The 19817-nt window shown below is 38.2% G+C and overlaps 1 protein-coding gene across 1 annotated transcript in view; it reads left to right on the top strand.

The window, feature by feature from the left end:
* ITPR2 (inositol 1,4,5-trisphosphate receptor type 2) overlaps positions 1-19817 on the top strand; it is a 431766-nt gene that overhangs the window by 332016 nt on the left and 79933 nt on the right. The window contains exons 46-48 of the mRNA XM_053921707.2: positions 8249-8356; positions 12116-12308; positions 14221-14346. Of these exons, the coding sequence (XP_053777682.1) occupies positions 8249-8356; positions 12116-12308; positions 14221-14346 (427 nt within the window). The remainder of the gene's footprint in view (positions 1-8248; positions 8357-12115; positions 12309-14220; positions 14347-19817) is intronic.

The raw sequence follows: 19817 nt of genomic DNA on the forward strand, positions 1-19817 counted from the left end.
GACATCCACTCGTGAGGAAGGAGCCTTCCCCAGACACCAAATGTGCTGGTGCCTTCATCTTGATCTTTCAGCCTCCAGAAATGTGAGAAATAAATTTCTGTGATTTGCAAGCTACCCAGTCTATGGCATTTTTGGTTACAATAGCCTAAACAGACTAAGACAGCTTCCCAGGGCTTCCATAACATATTACCCCAAACTTGCTATCCTACAACAACAGACATTTACTCTCACACAGTTCGGAGGCTAGAAATCCTCGGTCCCAGTGTCAGCACGGCCATGTTCTCTCTGAAGGTTCCAGGGTAGGACCATTCCCTGCATCGTCTTAGCCTCTGCGATCGCCAGCAAACCTTGGTGTTCCTCGGCTTGCATCACTTCAGGCTCTCCTGTCATCAAATGTTATTCTCCCTGTGTGTGTGTGTGTGTCTGTGTCCAAATTTGCCTCTTGGTACAAGGATACTATTCATTGGATTAGAGCCTACCTCAATCCAGTATGACTTCATTTTAACATCACTATATCTGTCACACTCGCAAGTACTGGGAGTTAGGTCTTGAATGTATCGTTTTGGTGGAAATAGTTCAACCCACAGCAGTCCTCTCTAGTCGGACCCCTCACGTGGGCATTTAGCGTGGCTCCAAATTCTTGTCCTGTCTCCCACTCCTGATCCCCCATGACCATTTTCATGCAGGTCCTTCTCCAGGCAGAATGGTTTCCTCATGCCATCTTCTCTCTCCCCTTGCTACTTAGGAATATTGTATCCATTCCTTAAAACCTTTATTTCGTTGCACTTGTGTGATTGTTTTTTGAAAGCCACAAACCACATGTGAGTCCTTGTCTTTCTGCCCTTATTTTCCCTCATATTAACTACATTTGTGTAATTATTTTAATTCCTCCAACTAAAAAGTGGGTTGTTTCAAAGAAGAAAATGAGTCTTACTAATCTCTGTAATTCCACAATAGTTTTATGCTTTGCACATAGGATCACTAACTCATAGAAAAATAGATGTTCAAAAATATAGGGCTTGTGTATTTTAAGCATGTTAGAATAGGTAGAACCTTAGTTTATACACTCTTCTGTTGATTGCTCTCTGCTTCCAACAGGAAGAGTGTTTGGTATAAAAGCATTGTACAGTTATTAACTGGAACACAGAAGGCAATTATTCTGCCTTCAGGCTCTGGCTCCCTTTGTGATCTTTGGAAAGGCAGTTGCCTTGTCAGTTTTACCAATTAATAAAAGCGGAACTCACATGAAAAGCTTTGCAGATGAGAAGTGCCAAGGAATAATTATTGTTGAATATCATTCAAGTACAATTGCTTGATTTTTTTTACTCCATCCTTGCTTGGACCAAAATGGAAACGAACATTAAAATCCCAGTGATAAGAAGATAAATGTGAAATAGCTGTTAGGAAAAATGAAAAGCCCGAGTTTGTCATCTCTGTTCCCCCATCTGGGGTTTACAGAACTGCACGAGGTTAGTCAAAGACTCTGCTGTGGGCTCTCTGTGTGCTCGCAAGTCTGTGTGCCTTCCGTGTGTCTGCATATTTTATTTCTGTGTCGTATTGTATACATACTTAAATTAAAAATACGTCATGATTAATGATGAGGTACACGATTTTTCTTTTTAGCACACAATGAAAGAATCCCTAGCCTTTATTGGCAGTCTTTCCCTGTGGGTGATATGTCTTTATTTCCTTTTTCAGGCTAACCGCCAATGCTTCTGAGCCCCTCTTTACTAACAGATACACGTTTGTCTGCTTGTGTCTTATGTCAGGACTAGTTTTCTATCTGTATGAATGTGCTACTAAGAGTTATTTATTGGTAAAATTATTTTGGCACTGCTTACTAAGTAGGCACCATGTCCACACAATACATAAAATGATTACTACTCCTTTGCCTAATTAAAGATTGCTGTCGATGACACAAAAGTGTTTCTAGGACCCAGAGATTTCTTCCCTGGGACACTGTTCTCTTTTAGCATTCAGTGCTACTGCCATGTTCGGACTCTCATTATTACTAATATTGATTGTTGGTTAGGTAGTTTTCAACCTTGTGGTATAGTGACATCAGCTCATTCCAAGTCCAGTTGTGAGGGTCTCTGTCAGGCAGAGTGGGGTGTCATGGATGGCTGTCTTGAATATCTTCATTAGCCGTCTCTCAGTTTTTAATTAGTATTTAAATTAGATTTCTCACTGTGATGGCTCTCTACAGTTGTGCCATACCTATCTGGAAACCTACCAAGTGTTTTCACCATTGGTCTCCAAAGCACTTAATAGTGAATGATGCCATTGTTTCTTTGGGTTCTAGCCTTGTCCTCTTTATTTAGTCATATAAAGAGGTACATGGCAGGGGATAGTAAGCAAAAGGTGGCTGCGGAACTCATTACTAAAGAAAAACTGATGTCTTTGGTTGGCATTGTGGCCATTCTACATAACACTTTTAATAGACTTGCATATATAGGGGACTAAATATTTTTACAGCTGTTTGGCATATGTTAACTGATATCTGAGAGTTTGTACTATGCTTTTAGTAAACTGTAAATTTGGACCAAGAGCGCTCTGTATTGGTACCAGACATTTTGATACATTTCAGAATCATTGAGATATTCTTCTTTTGTGTTTTGTCTACATAATGGGAATGTTATCTTTGCTCCATACAGGGTTCAATGCAATATTTAAAGAGTAGTAGTTCTCCCTCTCCAAATCACTTACAATCTAGCAGAAGGGATATAAGCACATGGATAACTACAAAACAAGAAAGAACATTAAAATATTTTATTTCTGCAAATACTAGAATTATACCATTAACTTATGTCTAATTAGATTTTTTTGGCCTTTCTCTTTTATCAAAGAGGAAACAGAGAGATAGTTCATTGATATTTAAGAGTCCTTGCCCACTCAAATGCATAATAAATGTCATGAATTTACCCATTTCTTAATTGATTCTGTAAATATTTATTGAATCTATTTGATGTGTCAAGTTCTCTTTTTGGCTTTGAGAATGCAGAGGTAAGACCAGGCCCTTTTCCTTGGGGATATCACAGCCCACTTGACAGAAATAATGGTTACTAAGTTACAATATCAGAAGTTTTAGTATCTAGGTATGCACAGGGCACTATCTGAACACAGAACAAGGAGAAGAAAACTAGGCTGCTTAGTCAGGAAAGGTTCTTTAAAAAATATATAGAGAGACTTATTTATTTACTTTTTTCCATCACCATTTATCCCCGCTACCCTCCTCCAGCTCCACCCTCCACCTGCAATCACCACACTGTTATCCGTGTCCATGAGTTCTTTCTCTTTTTTTTTCTTTTTTGCTCAATCCCTCCATCCACCCATCCCACCTCCAGACAGCTGTCAGGAAAGGTTCTCAGTTTCAAAGTATATAAAAGATATCCAGGTAGAAAAAATGATGCAATTATTTGGATTTTGTTTTATTATTATATGTTTCAAAATTTCCAAGCTATGTATAGATTATTTTTATAATCATGAAAGAAAATAGTGCATCAAGTGTTTGAACATGTGAAGGAAATCCTAGGCATTTTCAAGTGCCTGTTAGAGTGCTACTTATTTACAATAAGATAAGACAAATGTAGAATCACCTCACTAAGGCTATAGGAAAGAGGGAAGACCTGCTATGTTTCTCTGAGTCAGAATATACCCAATGAAAATTATGAGTATAGATTTTCACTATTAATTATGTCAGATAAAATAGCATTATTGGTTTCTTAATCATAGTAATTTTTGACACTATAAAGTGACTTCAAAGAAGTAAAAGCTTTTTAACAAATAAATTTACGAGAAATTATTCAAATTAATGCCTTACCTTGAAAATGTATCTTTTATTTAAGATGTAAGAGTTCTAATACTTATATACAAGGTATTAAACAAATATACATTGAGCATCTACTATGTACCAGACACTGGACTAAGCATTGGAAATATAGCAGTGAACCAAACAGATGAAAATCTATGTCCTCTAATACATAAACCTACTTTTTTCTTTTTTGGCATCATGAATTTATATTTCAGGAAGGTGGAGTTTTATTACCTATTCCAGTGGTGATAATGACATAAATTAGTCTATACCATTTAGTTCCACTGAATTTGTTTCTCATCTTACTAAAGGTTTGCTGCTCCATATTATGAGATATCTGTACAGACATTTTTCAAAAAATGGTCAGCTATGAACACGTTTTAAAACTTCCTGTAATTAAAGTGTTCACAATTTCAGATCCTTCATTCTCCCTCCAAAATTTGTTTTCTTTGTTTTTTTTTCAGTTAAAAATTTTTTATTGTTATTCAATTATAGTTGTCCCCATTCCCCCTCCCCCCATTGCTCTCTCCTGCTCTGCCCACACCCCTCTCCCACATTCAGTACCCCCCCTTGTTGTCAGTGTCCCTGGGTCCTTTATACACATTCCTTGACTTGACCCTTCCCCTTCTTTCCCCTGTTATCTCCCTCCCCCCTCCACTCTGGCCAGTGTCAGACTGTTTACTTCCATGTCTCTCTTAGCCTACTTTCCTTCCTTTTTTTTCTATATATTATATATTTTTAATTTTTTATTGTTGTTCAATTACAGTTGTCCCCATTTCCCACCCCATTACTCTCCCCTGCCCTACCCACCTTTCACTTTCAATCCCCTCCCCGTTATCCTGACCCTTCTCCTTCTTTCCCCCATCCCCTACCCCTCCCCTCTGGACACTGTCAATTTGTTCTTTATCTCCCTGTCTCTGGTTCTGTTTTGCTTGCTTAATTAGGTTCCACCAATAGGTGAGATCATATGGTATTTGTCTTTCACCACCTGGCTTATTTCACTTAGCATAATACTCTGCAGTTCCATCCATGCTGTCATGAAGGGTATAAACCTACTTTCTTATGGGAGTCATAGTTAATAAAGAGATCAATTATAAAATATGGCATGTCAGATCATAGTAAGCTATGGAGAAAAGTAAAGCAGGAAGTGGTGTGAGATGTGTTAGAGAAGGTGTGTGAGTCAATTACTTAAAGCAGGGTTATTGATAAGATGATATTTAAAAGGTGCCCTGAAGTAGGTGAGGAAGCAAGCCATGCAGGTATCTGGAGAAAGAGAATCCAGGCAAAGGGGACAGCAACTGCAACTTCTTGAGATGGAAACGTGCTTCTCAGGTTGAAGGAATAGTCAGGAGCCCAATGTGGCTGGGACCACGGGGAGTTCAGAAGGATGGCTGGGCCAGATTCTGTAGTCCTTGTCGGCCCTGGTGAAGACTTGGCTCGCACGCTAAAGGAGATGGCAGCCTTCAGAGGCTTTTGAGCTGAAGAGGCATGATCTGGTCAAAAGGGTAACTTTGGCTCTGGTGTTAAGGCTACACACTAGAGGACAAGGATGGAGGAGGGGGATAGTTAAAAGGCTACTGCAGTGTTCCGGGTGGCTCTGGCAAGAGTGGTGGTGGACATGTGAGAAGCAACTTGATGATAGACATGCGGGTACACCTCTCAATCACTGCTCCCTGCACTTTGTCAATAAGTTCCGTTTCAAGTATATCAGTCTGACTAACCCATCCTAAGTAGCATTCCTTCTAATTGTTCTAGCATCTCAGCTCCAGCACATATTTTAAACAACATTAGAAGCTACAATTCATTGATCCTACCACCTTTTCATGGTCCCTCCTGGCTTCATTTCCTTCCTTATTCAGCTTGGATTCCATGTGCCTACCTAAATGCCTTACGTCAGGAAACAGACAGCTGCACCTCTGGAGAAAAACACAAACATGCTCACTAGCGTCATTCGCCGGCCTCACACACGTGGGTACTGGCGCTCACTGGGTGAATGTGTTTCTATCTAAGCAAACCCTTCCATTCACATGCTAGATGATTCCATTCTTACCTAGTTAAGACGTTGCTCTAGCAAATGCTTCATTTCTCTCAAAAATTAAACAAACATGATATTATAATATCCATCTTTTGAAAATCCCTCCCTTAGGCGTTATCCATTTCTCTAGCTACCGCCCCATTTCTTGGTTCCCCAGCAGTGCTTTTCAAGAGCTGTCTGTTCTCATTGTTTCTGACTTCCCATCCTCCCACACTTATTTAAACCTAATATGTAGGCTTTGGTGCCCATCACTCCCTGAAACTGCTTCTGTCAAGGTTACCGGTGACTTCCACGCTGCTAAAACCAGTGGCCATTCCTCAGTCCTCGTTTGATTAGACGGGCAGCAGCGTCTGACACAGATGATCACTCCCTGCATCTTGAAGCTCTTTCTTCCTTTGGTTGCCTAGGCACTCGGTCTCACTGGTTTTGTTTGTACCTCACTGGCCCTACTTTCTCAGTCTCCTTTGAAGAGGCAGCTCATCTTACTAATTTACACTGGAGATCCTTGGTTCTATTTTTCCTGTTTAAGCATACTTTTAGGTGATCTCATTAATGCTTATGATGTTAACTATCAGCCATGTACTGATGATCCAGCCCTAACGTCTGCCCAGAATGCTTGACAGACGTATGTAGCAGCTTGCTGGTCATCTCCTTCTGGATGATGTCTATAGCTTCTTGTGTCCAAAACCAAAGTCCTGATTTTCTCCCCCTACATATGCACCTCCTGCATTGTTTTTTCATATTAAGTGGCATGTCTAAACTTTCAGTTGCTCAGGTTAATAATTTTAGAGTTATCCTTAACTCCTCTTTTTCTCAAGTCCTCGATTCAGTCTATAAACAAATTAGGCTAGTTTTATCTTCAAGAACCAGCCCTTATTTAAATATGTGCTAATGTTTTTAAGTGACTATAGTAGTTTTATTTGGAAATGCATTTAGAGTTTTGAAAGCACCTACAGATCACAAGTTAAATGACTATTTTAAAATAAAAATGTGTATAATTCACATTTAGTAAAAAATAAAATGTAAATATAAAACAGGAAATAGGGTTTTTTTGAGTGATTTATAAATATTCCTGAAAGTCAATTCTAAAAAAATAGTTTCAAAAATGATTTACTCTAGAGCAGCATCAATAGAATAAATACTTAATTTACCAAATTATCATTTACAAAGATAATATTTATTTGGTTATATAAGTTTGGATTATTGTTTAAAATTTATCTCCATTCTCTATAATCACAATGTGAATTAATATTCCACAAATAATACAAAGACTTATTTATTGCTCTGTAATGTTAAAATACTGACTCTGCAGCTACACTGCTTGAGTTCAATACTGGCTCTATTATTTTCTAGCTATGTTATCACAGACAAGCCCCTCAAATGCTCTATGCCTTAGTTTCCCTGTCTGTAAAATGGGGATAATAGGAGTGCCAACCCAGGCTTTCTCACTATTTGTACACCGATAGTACACAACTATTTAGGATATGACTGGCACAGAGTAAGACATAAGAACTGTGTTAGGAATAAAAGAGTTATATGGAAAATCTTTGTTACTAGATGCCCTCAGGGAACTTGAGGCATAAATAGAATATCTAAAACATTAAAGACATTTCAAGGTTTCAGGAATTGTTTAAGATATCCATAAAATAGACAGTGAAGGCAATATGTGTTAGTTATCTATCAAGTGAGAGAATTAGCCAACAAATGCCATAGATATTCAAATGAGGAAGATTACTTCTAGTAACAGTGGTTTATAGTTTATGGTGAGATTTTTGTTTTTTAAGTGTTGAGGTGTAAGTATAATAAAACTGAAATTTGTGCCCATAAAGTGCCAATTTTGATGTATGAATATGAGAAGCATAGGAGTTCAGTACAAACTGTTAATATAGAGCTTTAATTAGATACCATAAGAGAAACTCTTCTGAAATATAGTTACCTATTTATGTGCATATAAGAAACTGCCATTTATATTGGTACCATATGCATGGGATTATCACACTGTTGACCAAGTTGTTTTACATGTTCATCTAGTTTAAATTTATTACAGGGAATATGAGTTATATATCACTGGGATTTCCTTTTTCTGACACAATTGTATGCTTATCAAAGATATAAATTTAATCAACAAATATTAATTGAGCATCTACTCTGGAGAAGTCATAGTTTTCTCATGCTAAAAACATATAAATATGCTATTAAAATATGATTGATGTAGTCATATCTGATCCTTGTGAATTTATTTTTTATGCCTTTCAAATAGACATACTTTCCTGAAATGTAATTAATTGCCATTAACCCCAGACCTGTGAAGCGATGTGTATACATGTGCAAAGTAATTTCAAAGTTTGTCTCCAGGAAAGGGGAAATATCTAAAACCTTTTTTTCCTTCTTTTTCCCTCCAGTTGGCCCGTCACAACAAATTATTACAGCAGATGCTCAAGCCAGGGTCAGACCCGGATGATGGAGATGACGCCTTAAAGTGTTATGCCAACCACACCGCACAGATTGAGGTAATGATCTAGTACTTCTTGAAAGGGACCAACTGTGAAAAGATATATTTACCTTTTATTTCAGACCATTTTTATAATTGTTTCCTAGGATAATGAAGCAAACTTGATATAAGCTATAAAAGTACACACTGAAAGACAGGATGTAAGGAATGATCTATAAAAATTTGAGGTGCATATTTATCAAAGTCAACTTTATGTTTTGTCCAGTGCTATATTTAAGTTTTCTTTTACAATTAATAAGGTGATTTGTGTTCTGTTTTGTTTTGGTCATGGAAGGAGTTATTTCAGAGCAGTGTTGTTTTAGAGAAAAGATTATTGTAATAGAAGCTATCATTTAAGAAAGGTATCTTTTAAAAAACTATAGGAGGCTTATTAAAATAGAGATCTCTGTGTAAGAAAGTATTCAGAAGTGTAGGAAACACAGAAGGCACTCATAAAGTTTCCAGGTTGATAGCATAAACTTGGATGGTTTAACAGTTTCCATTTTCAGTATGCAACAATTGACCCCCCACCCCCTAAATGAGGCATCCTTTAGTGGCCAGTGACCAGGAGTGTGCATCAATCAGACTTATCATTATATGTTGGAAGACCCATCTGGCTGTCATGTACTAGCTATGGTATCATTCTGACACTAGTAGGCAGAGCTCATCAGGCAGAAGTGAGTACAGTAGTTGACGCTTGTCACAAGTAATTTACATTCATACATTCATTCGCTTTGGCAGACGTATGTTTTCAGCAGATTGTATGATGGGCATCACTGCTATTAATTCTCTAGATATATAATCGCTATACCTTACTGTTTACTATCACCCAACCTTTGGAATAATGAACATTGTCTTGTGTCTCAAAATGGATCCCTTGGTAATATTTATAAACTTTAATAGTACTGTAGCTCTTGCGGGAGACTTGACCTAATGGGAACACCCTGAGCTGGACCCACAGCAAAATATTGCTTACGACATCAGGTGCTTAGGAACCAGGAGGCTGACAAGCTCAGGAAGCTGGAGGCATTGATAGAAATAGATCATCAAAGCACCTAGGTTCCGAGAAAGGTCCCAGAAGCCAAAGTACAAAGCTAGGTGATTAGAAGAGATCAGGAATGGTAGGTAAGTGGGCAAGCCAGAGGTGGGGATTGGGTTAACCCCTGTGTGTGAGAGATGGGAGCTGTTGCTGAAGTTGGTCTGTTACTGGTTTCCCAGAAGGGAGGAAAGATTTAGCTGTAAATGCATAAATTCGGTAAATGTCCACTGAGCGTTTTACTCTCTACCGATTCTCATGCCTGTTCAAAGACCACCTCTTGTGACCTGCCCAGAGACGCCTCCCCTCCTTCCCTCACTCGTTCACTCATTTCGTCTCACTGTGCTGCCACAGCAGTTTGGTCATGCGGTTCAGTTGGACATGCAGTGTTGCTCTATGAGTCCCCTGTCCCCTACTCGAGGCAGGGACTGGTCTCGATCATCTTTGTATTTCCAAAACTGAACACCGTATCTGGAATATAACCACAATAATGAATATTGTTGACAATAATAGCCAGCAAGTGCCATAGACATTCAAATGAGGAAGATTACTTCTAACAGTGGTTTATAATTTATGGTGAGATTTTTGTTTTTTAAATGCTAAGTTGTAATTATAATAAAACTGAGATATGTGCCCATAAAGTGCCACTTTTGATGTGTGAATATGCATAAGCATAGGAGTTGTACAATCTGTTCATTTAGAGCTTTAATAAATTATTGACTTTTTGTCTATAAGTTATAGACTCAAAGATCTTGGGAAATAGGAAGGACTTTGTGGATTAGGTACCCATACCTGGTCTGCTCACCCACCCAAGGAGGAGTCGCTCTATTGTAATAAATTTGTCCCTGTTTTCAGTTCTACCTGTGATAGAGATCTCACTACTTCAGGATGGAACTGATCTGATTTGGAGTTCTAATATTTAGAAAATATTTTTTTGGTCAAGAGTGCACACTAGCCCAATTTAATGTTTACCCACCATTCACCGTTCGGAGCATTTGCTCCCCTGTCAACATGATGGTTTGGCTGTAGCACCTGAAGACAAATCATGATTACTACAGGCTCATAGATTGGGGTTTATATTGTCTTTCACTTTGAATTCCCCAGAGCTCCTCCACTAAGGACCGAATAAGCATTAGTTGAATAAATGTATAGAAAAAATTGTCTGTCTTTGCTTTTTGGCAGTTAACACATTCCCCTTTCCTTCAGTCATCTCTCTAGTTTGTCTGTGCCCCTTGTAAAATGTGACAACAGCTAGAATCAAACATAACGTATCACAAATGGGCCGAATAGCTTGGCTTATAATAATTAAGACACAGTTTCTTAAATGCACCCTGAGATTTTTGGAAACATTTGATATTGTTGGATCATGTATACCTTCCTGCCCCCTCCCCACATAGTCGCCTATCATACCAAATGGTCCAATGCTTCTTTTGTGAAGTTGATTTCTTTTAAACCTATGTTTAGGAATTTTTACTTACCACCACCCAACTTCCTATTGTTTGTGTCATTGTAGCGTTCTAGGGTGTAGTTTGCATATATGCCATGCCATTTAGGAGAGCTTCGGTTACAAATAACAGAACACTAGACTGTTGTTTAAACAGTAAAAGTATTTGATTTTCCCAGATACCAGTAGTTCTATGACTGATTTAATGATTCAATACTATCTTCAAACACGCAGGCCTTTCCATCTGTTGCTAGGTGGTCTTTGTTACAATGGTGATATCTCTCCTCATGGATATAGAATGGCTGCCAAAGTCTCAGGCATCATTCCCTTCCGTTACCTTTTGTTCTAAGCAGGAAGAAAGAGGATATAGGAAAAACAGTACTTTTATGCTAGGTATTTGGTTTTTTATTGATATTATTTTGTTTGTCTCAAAGGCTTCCTGCCTTTTCAGGAAACAAAGTCTTTCCTGGAAGCTCCTTCTCTCCCTCCCCCAGGATATTTCTCCTTGTGCCTCATTTTCCAGAACTAAGTCGCATGCTCCCCAACATACCAGTCAATGGCAAAGGGAAACAGGCGGCCTTGTGGCTTAGACCAGTCTTGATCCATTCTTGAGGGTTGGGCCGAGTCTATAAAGATGCACCTTGGAGATTTGGTCTGCACAGACTCTTGTTAACTTAGTAAAACTGTATGAAAATATTAGCCTGTTTTTTTAATCCAATGATGAATTGTCACAAAATGCCAAATAAGAGAAGTTCAAAATAATGAGTATTTATACATAGGTATGTGCTAGATAGATATTATACCTATGAAAATGATGTTTTGCCATGACTAAAAAAACAGTTTAATGACATAAAGCACCTGTGTCTGACATCATGTTGAGTCTGTCATGTATTTCCCAGCAGCCCTTTTTAGGAAGAACAGCCTAAGAACAAGATACAAATATACCATGTGCTGGGTTCAAGGTGACTAGCCAATCACTCCTAATTAACACCCTCTTAATTCTGTTGTATTTCATGAAAATAAAAATAGGATTAATGTTAATCCAGAAAGAATTAAGACTTTGGTTTTTGTTATTTGTCACGAAGTGTAGCACTTATGATGCTTTAATCGGTTAATTTTTCATAAAGAGAAACATGTAAAGTGGTGCAGTAAAGGACTATCTTGGATAATTCAAGCGGGCATATTTTTTTCGTTAACTGAATTTATAAAATACCATTAATAAACTTGTGCTAAAAAGAGAAAATACACTAAGACTGAGGTGACCGAAGGCTAAAACACAGGTAAATTAATGTTTCCAGATTGTTCGGCACGATAGGAGTATGGAGCAAATAGTGTTTCCTGTCCCCAATATATGTGAGTACCTCACGCGAGAGTCCAAGTGCCGCGTGTTCAATACAACTGAAAGGGATGAACAAGGAAGTAAAGTGAATGACTTTTTCCAGCAAACAGAACACCTCTACAATGAAATGAAGTGGCAGAAGAAAATCAGGAGTAAGTACAATAAACTAAAATGGTGAGTTTTGGGGTAATGGTAGATAAATTAGTACTCTGAGACACAGCATTATTCATTGAAACTGGTTTTAAATATTTTGCCATCTGATGTTACTGAAATCACTCACAGGCTTAAGAATGTAAGCTCAGTCTACCATTGGAGCTGAGACACCTGCAGCTTAATGAAAACAGAAAACTCTGACTAATTAGATCGTCTTTTAGTATCGATCCCATAGTTTTATAAATATTATGAAATACAAGGTTGCAGCTGTATGTTTCAACTGTTGAACAACTGCAGGTTTGAAGTCCCTGAATAAATCCTGACCAGGCCCAGCAGTCAGATTTATGGGATGGAGAGATGCTGGCACCAGCCTGCTCATCCTCTCTTGTCTTGTAACTTTATGATGGAGTGTGTTGCTTAATGTTTTTCCGAAAGTCATTCTTTCTTTCCACCTATCTTTACATTGTCAACTCAAACTAAAGTGACACTTGTATTCAAATAGAAATGTTATAATTTTAAAGTTAAAAATGAGCATAATACAGTTGCCATGGATTATCTCTCAGGCCTCAAGTCTATTTGGAAGTACTCAACTTTAAAATTAAAATATTTTAAGTTTAAAATTAAAAAAAAATTAATCAGTCTCTCCCTTTATGTCCATCAGGATTTGCTTTTCATATTTAGGTGCTCCTGTGTTGGGTGCATAAATGTTGGCTAGGGTTTTATCCTAATACCATATAACTTCACTCATATGTGGAATCTAATGAACAAACTGAACTAAAGGAAAATGGGGACAGATTCATAGATGGAGAGAAGATGATAGCTAGTGGGGGGTGGGTCAGGTTAGGGGGTGGAGGGACTGAGCAAAAAGGAAAAAGGATTCATCAATGTGGACAACAGTGTGGTGATTGCTGGGTGGAGAGGGTATAAGGGGACTAAAAGATAATGTAAAAAATATAATAAAGATTAAATAAAATACAAAAAAAAATTTTAAGTTTAAAATTTACAATATTTTAAGGTTTAAAATTAAATTTAATTTTCCCAGATAAGTAATATCATGAGCTTTTAAGAAAACTTGATAGGAGGAAACTCTTGATAGATCTTTGCTGTCTTTTGGGAAGGATGTCCAGGTATGCACTACATACCTGTTCAGTTACTTAAGAATGGTGGGAAGAACTGATTTTGGTTAATGTAAATTGTATTCAATAGATGCATTTTTTTCCATTCTGCTGACAAATACAGAGTGCCTTTTCTGAAAATAGTCAGCAAAATTTGTCACTTGTTGGTAATTCTTACTGTATCTTTCACCTCTGCTGTTACAAACCCCAAAATTTCTTAGTAAGCATGAATGTTTAAAGCTTAGATAACATTTAAAATCACTAGTTCCCAGGAAGTGGTGCTGTGCCACGCTAGTGAGTTTCAGAGTTTCAGGTAACTGTCTGTGTCACAGGAATTTTCATCAGAGATATATGTGTGCCAGGGTTTTGGGGTTTTTATTTGACTTTTAGGCCTCAGAATGGTACAGATATCTCAATTTTACTCAATCATATAGCAGTCTATATACCATTCCATTAAAAAGGGCCCCAGGCAGCTTCTAAATTGTCTTTTCCCTAATCCGCTCTAGGGATGTATTAGAATCACCCTTTCTGTTCACCTTTAGCAATCGCAAAATTACGGACCCTTCTACAAAGGTTTAGGTGTGAATTGGCTAAAGGATAAAGAAAAAATCAGATAAAACCCTTTTTATGGTATTAATTATAAACTTTCAAAATAGGCCATATTAAATGTTTATTTAAATATGCTTCATACTAGTTTACAAAAAATGCATTTAATAAAATGTTATTTCAGTAGGGCTGATGTGTTGAAACCAAAATTCATTTTCTATTCTGTCCCATTTCACATCCTCATTACTAGATAACCCTGCACTGTTCTGGTTCTCGAGGCACATCTCTCTCTGGGGGAGCATATCCTTCAACTTGGCTGTGTTCATCAATTTAGCTGTTGCTCTCTTCTACCCATTTGGGGATGATGGGGATGAAGGCAAGTACTTGTCTTTCTTTAAAGGATAAACATTTTAAAGTTCTAAAATAATACCCTTAATGCATTTCTTAACTATTTAGAGCTTCAAAATAATAAGGATTTAACTCTTGTTAAATAGATTTTTCTGTATTCATTGGAAGTAGAGAATTATGGTAAGTGGAGTAGGCAGAAAACTATGGTCAATCAAAGTGTTATTTTGCAAGAAGCTCATATACAGAAGAGCTATTAGAGCTTGTTACATATTGATAAATAAACCACTGAAAATTATTATTTCTACTTATTGTTACTGAAAAGATTTTTATATTATATGAATATATGGGACAATTAATACTCATTGTGATTACTTGAAATAGTGGAATTTATATTTTACTCTCTTCTCTTTGCTTTCTGGCTTGTCTAAGGTTTCTATAATGAGCATACATAAAATATGAAAAAATTTTAAAGTGTATAAAACAATATAATAATAGAGACTATCTCAGAATAAAAAGTTAACTCTTATTTCCAGAGTAGGACTTCTCTATATGAATGATTGACCATAAAATTAAATTTAAAAAATTTTTCCTATTCACTGATGAGAGAGAGAGAGAGAGCAAGGGTGGGGAGAGAGAGAAAGAAAGAGACAGACAGACAAGCATCGATTTGTTGCTCCACCCATTTGTGCACTCATTGGTTGATTCTTGTATGTGCCCTGACTGGAGATTGAACCTGCAACTGTGGTCCATGAGGACGACGCTTTAACCAACGAAGCTACCCGGCCAGGGAGAATGTGAAATTAGGATTATTAAACTAATATTGCATGAGGTTTTATAAAAGCAAAGCCAAGGGAAATTATCTCATTTTAAGTGAAATGAGAAATACTGTATAGAAGAAATGACTACACGATAAGACTGTAGAAATGAAGTTGTGTTTAAGTCTGGCAAAGTGAATGGGAAATTTGGTTCCTGACTTGGGATACAATGAGGCAAATGACTTTGGAATGTGCGTGGACAGAATGGCGAGGAGGAAGGGATGAGAGATATCAGCAAATAATAGCCACTCAAGGTGCTTGTGTCGCTCATCTGTTCATAGGGTGGATTATTGTGAGAGTTTAATGACCTGTCATGAGTAAAGCATTTAGAATAGTTCCTGGTACAATGTAGTTGTTATTGATGTTGTTACAAGGCGAATGTTAATACTACAAAGGGAAGCCCAATAAAAGGGATCATATGATGAGAGCAACAGGTATTTGAATCTATTGCAGATGAACTGGAAGCAAGCAGGAAGGGAAATGGGAGCCCAGGAGTAATTTGCTGTTTTAAAGGTCCATTAAGATAACAAATATCAAAGCCCTAACACTTAGGTGTAATGATCATGAATAAAGTTTGACCTTTTGGAAGGCAGGCCAGTACGGACAGAAGAATATGTGGCAATGGAGCAGAGGTGGGAGTTAAATAGCAATGAAAACCATAGCAAACGTCTGGTCATCCATCGTGTGGAAGGTGCTCACACAGCAGGTAGTGCAGACAGCTTTCTCTTCACGGGGTTTAGTCTCATTTCATGCCGACAGCTCTCTTGGCCTAGAAGAATGTGACTCTTGTAAGGAGAGAGATCCAGCTTGAAATGATAAATTGGTATCATCTCAGATACTACTGAGAGGTCAACCCACAAATGCTAAGAGTAAATTGTAGGAGCATAAAGTCTTAGCTAGGGAAGCAATTCTGGAAATTATCTAATACCAAACCCTCATTTGACAGATAAAAAGACGGAGACCCAGAGAGGCTAAAAAAAAAGGCAGATCGCGGAGTAGAAGGGTCACTCTTTGGTTCCAATCCAGGACTTTTCTGCACAGGGGATTGGGTTGGAAGCATAACAGGAAGGTATCAGATCTTCACACAGGACATAATGTTTCCTAGTTCCATTCCATGATCATATCTTACTCGACCCCCAGAGCCAGTGTACATAGCCTCTGCTACCACCTGTTGAACATGAAATATAATGGTGATGGGCAGTGCCACTCCTCTAGACATACACTCTTTACTCATTCAAGAGAAGGTAGAATACCTGGTGCATTTTTAATAGTTACCCGACTAACACCAGAGTAGTAATATCGATCATAATAACAGCAGCTGATGATATGTACCAGTCAGATCAGGTTAGGTGATCGATGTTAATGTCACCAGAATGAGACACAGCAACACTGGAGGCCTCTTGATAAGATGCCCTGACAAGGACATAGTGTCATTTGCCAAAAATGCATAAACTGAGAATGTTTCAGACAACCCAAAATGAGGGACATTTTACAAAATAATTGGCCAGTAGTCTTCAAGCTTATGAAAGACAAAGATTGAAATTCCAGTTACTATGTATGGATGCAAAAGTTGGACAATGAAGAAGGCTGATAGGAAAACAACTGATTTATTTCAATTATGGTGTTGGGAGGAAAACTCTGCAGATACCCTGGGCCACCAGAAAGACAAACAAGTGGGTCCTACAGCAAATTAAACCTGGAGCATTGCTGGAGGCAAAAATTACAAAGCTGAACCTGTCCTACTTTGGGCACATCATGAGAAGCTGGGTTACTTTGGAAAAGACAATGTTGCTAGGAAGAAGAGAAGGCAGCAGGAGAGGGGAAGGGAGGTTGAGGCCATAAGAGAAGCCGTAGTGTCAGGAGTTGCAGTTGACTCAACGACATGTGGCCCACACACCAAATTGAAAGAAGCAAAGAGACATGACATCTACGTGCAGTGTGCGATCCTGGTCCAGAAAACACTTGTTGGGCAATTGATGAACTTTGAATGAGGTCTATAGGTTAGAAAAAGATTAATATCATATTAATTTCCTGATAATTGATCGTTATAATATGATTATGTAAGGTGTTAACGTTTGGGAAATCTAGGTGAAAGGTATATGAAAATTTTGTATTGTATTTGCAACTGTTAGATAAATCTGAAAGAGTTTTGAAATGAAAGCTTAAAAAAATAAATAAATATGAGCAGTTTGTCCAACCCTGAGGTACCTAGATTATGGGTATAGAAGTTGATCATGAAATCTCCTCATGAATCTGGGCCAAGAAAAGATAAGATGAGCCACCCTTCCCAACCCCAGGCCCTCAAACAAGCTGCTCCAGAGTCACTGTGGCCAACGAGGAGGTGAGGACAAGGAGCTGGCAGAGGGAAGGAGCTGTGCGTGGCCTCCAAGCATGACCACACGTGAGCTACTGGGAATTGCTTGTGCCAGATCTCTCCTTCACACTTGGGCCATAATATTAACAGAGTGATAGTATGTCCCTTTACCCAGCTCAGCAATCAGAGGGAGGTACTTAAGGCGGGGGGGGGGGGGGGGCGTGATTCTCAGAGGATCATTTTATAGGGCCCTCCACCCTCCTACCAGGTACAGAAAATCTTTCATTAACAGGCTTTGAGGAGCTCTGTTTAAAGTTATTCAGGAATCCAGGCTTTATTTGTGTGGCTGTAGGTTTTGGTTTGGGTTTTTTTTTTAAATTTAGTTAGTTCATTTACTTATTTAACATATGATTTCTCTAAAAAAAGAAAAAAGAGAAGACAAGAAACCTGTGCTGAAGTTGAGCTCTGAGGCCAGCTGTTGATGCCGGGAATGTCCTTGCAGTCCGCTCAGAAGTTGAGAATCGTCATGCCAACCACCCCTGCCCCGTTTGGCAGAGGAAGGCTAGTTAGTGGAGTAAATTGCTGTCAAGGGAACTCGTTATATCCAGATAGCGTGTGATTTAAAAAAAAAATCATGGTTGAATGTAAGGTGTAGTTCTATTTTCCCTCAAATGTCTTGTGTCAAAATAAGCTTTTCAAGGTGATTTTGATGTATTCAACTTAGTAACAACCATTGATGGAGTGTAGCAATATGCCAGACACTGTGCTGAACCCTAGGGATAGAAAGGTTGTAAAGTTGTCCTTGTCTTCAAGAAGCTCAAGGTCTAGTTAAGAAATGAAGAAGGAGTAAAGCACAAAAGAAAGACCACGCGTGGATTTATGGGGGATGCCTGCTTCTGTTGCACGGAGGTGGAGGAAACAGGGGTCAGAGAGAGACTGGGCAGTGAGGTGCAGCATGTTCTCTTCAGCAGACTATCAACCAGTCAGTGCGAGGCAGACGGGAGGTTTCCGTTATGTAAACTGAACTGAGGCCTCTAAGTTTGCTATTTGAATTTTGTATTTAGAGGACACACTTCATACTTTCTAAGATTAAAAAATACATAGAATGAATTCTTTTTTTGATTATAAAAGCAATACATGCTCATTACAGAAAATTCATACAAATATGAATTATTAAGCAAAGAAGACAGTCCCTCTTCCTGCCCTTATCAGGTAAAAATTGATTTTTATAATTCATACTATCTTCTCTAGGGTTTGTCAGGGGATTTTAATTTTTTTAGCATTAAATCTCAGCTACAAATGAATATGTCTATTCTTACAAGATATGATTTAAATTATTGTGAATTGACAATGGTGTAAATTAATAGCCACTTTATATAACTTTTTAAAATTTATTTATTCACAAATGCATACTCAGCATTTAAATGGGTTCAAGGTACCATGTAAGATGCTATGTGAGTTATTTTTTCAAAGGCACCAAATGCCCAGCTTTAAGTGCGTGGTTGTAATTTCTTCTTTAATCAAAGGAAATCTCAGCAAGGGAGATGCTGCCTGAGAACAGCCGACAAGATGTGGCATTAATGACAGTGCATAGTATGGCTATCACGTCAAAGCTGAGACTTTCAAAATAACAATATCACACCAAGTCATTGCTTATAAATTATATTGGAGTTCAGTCGCTGGTTAAAACTTGTTAAATGTGTAAAGATGTTGGCAGTTTCAGTAAACTGAAGAGTGAAGCTCGCAACTTCGGGAATTTATAACTGGAGATTTAGTTACTTAAACTGAGCTCACAGATTATTTTGGTTTATTCACTTAATCAATAAATATTTATGTTTCCTTATCTTCCAAATCATTGATTGGATTCTCAGCTTCATCCACTCTACTATTGTTTCCTTGTAAATTGTTCTTTATTTCAATTAGTGTATCCTTATTTCTGACTGGCTCTTTTTTACACTGTTGAGGTCCTCACTAAGTTCCCTGAGCATCCTTATAACTGGTGTTTTGAAGTCTGCATCTGATAGATTGCTTATCTCCATTTCGTTTAGCTCTTTTCTGGAGTTTTGATCTGTTCTTTCATTTGGGCCATGTTTCTTTGTCTCCTCATTTTGGCAGCCTCCCTGTGTTTGCTTCTATGTGTTAGGTGGGGCTGCTATGACTCTGCATCTCAGTAGTGTGGCCTAAAGCAGTAGATGCCCTGTAGAGTCCAGTGGACAGCCTCCCCTATCACCTAAGCTGAGTACTCAAGTTGTGTCCTTCGTGTGGGCTGAGGACCCCCTCCTCTCGTAGTTGAGCCTTGGTTGCTGTTGACAGATCAATGGGAGGGATTTACCCAGGCCAGTCAGCTGCAAGGACTGGCTGTGACCACTG

This window comes from Desmodus rotundus, chromosome 3 (assembly GCF_022682495.2).
Source record: "Desmodus rotundus isolate HL8 chromosome 3, HLdesRot8A.1, whole genome shotgun sequence".
Lineage (NCBI taxonomy): Eukaryota > Metazoa > Chordata > Mammalia > Chiroptera > Phyllostomidae > Desmodus > Desmodus rotundus.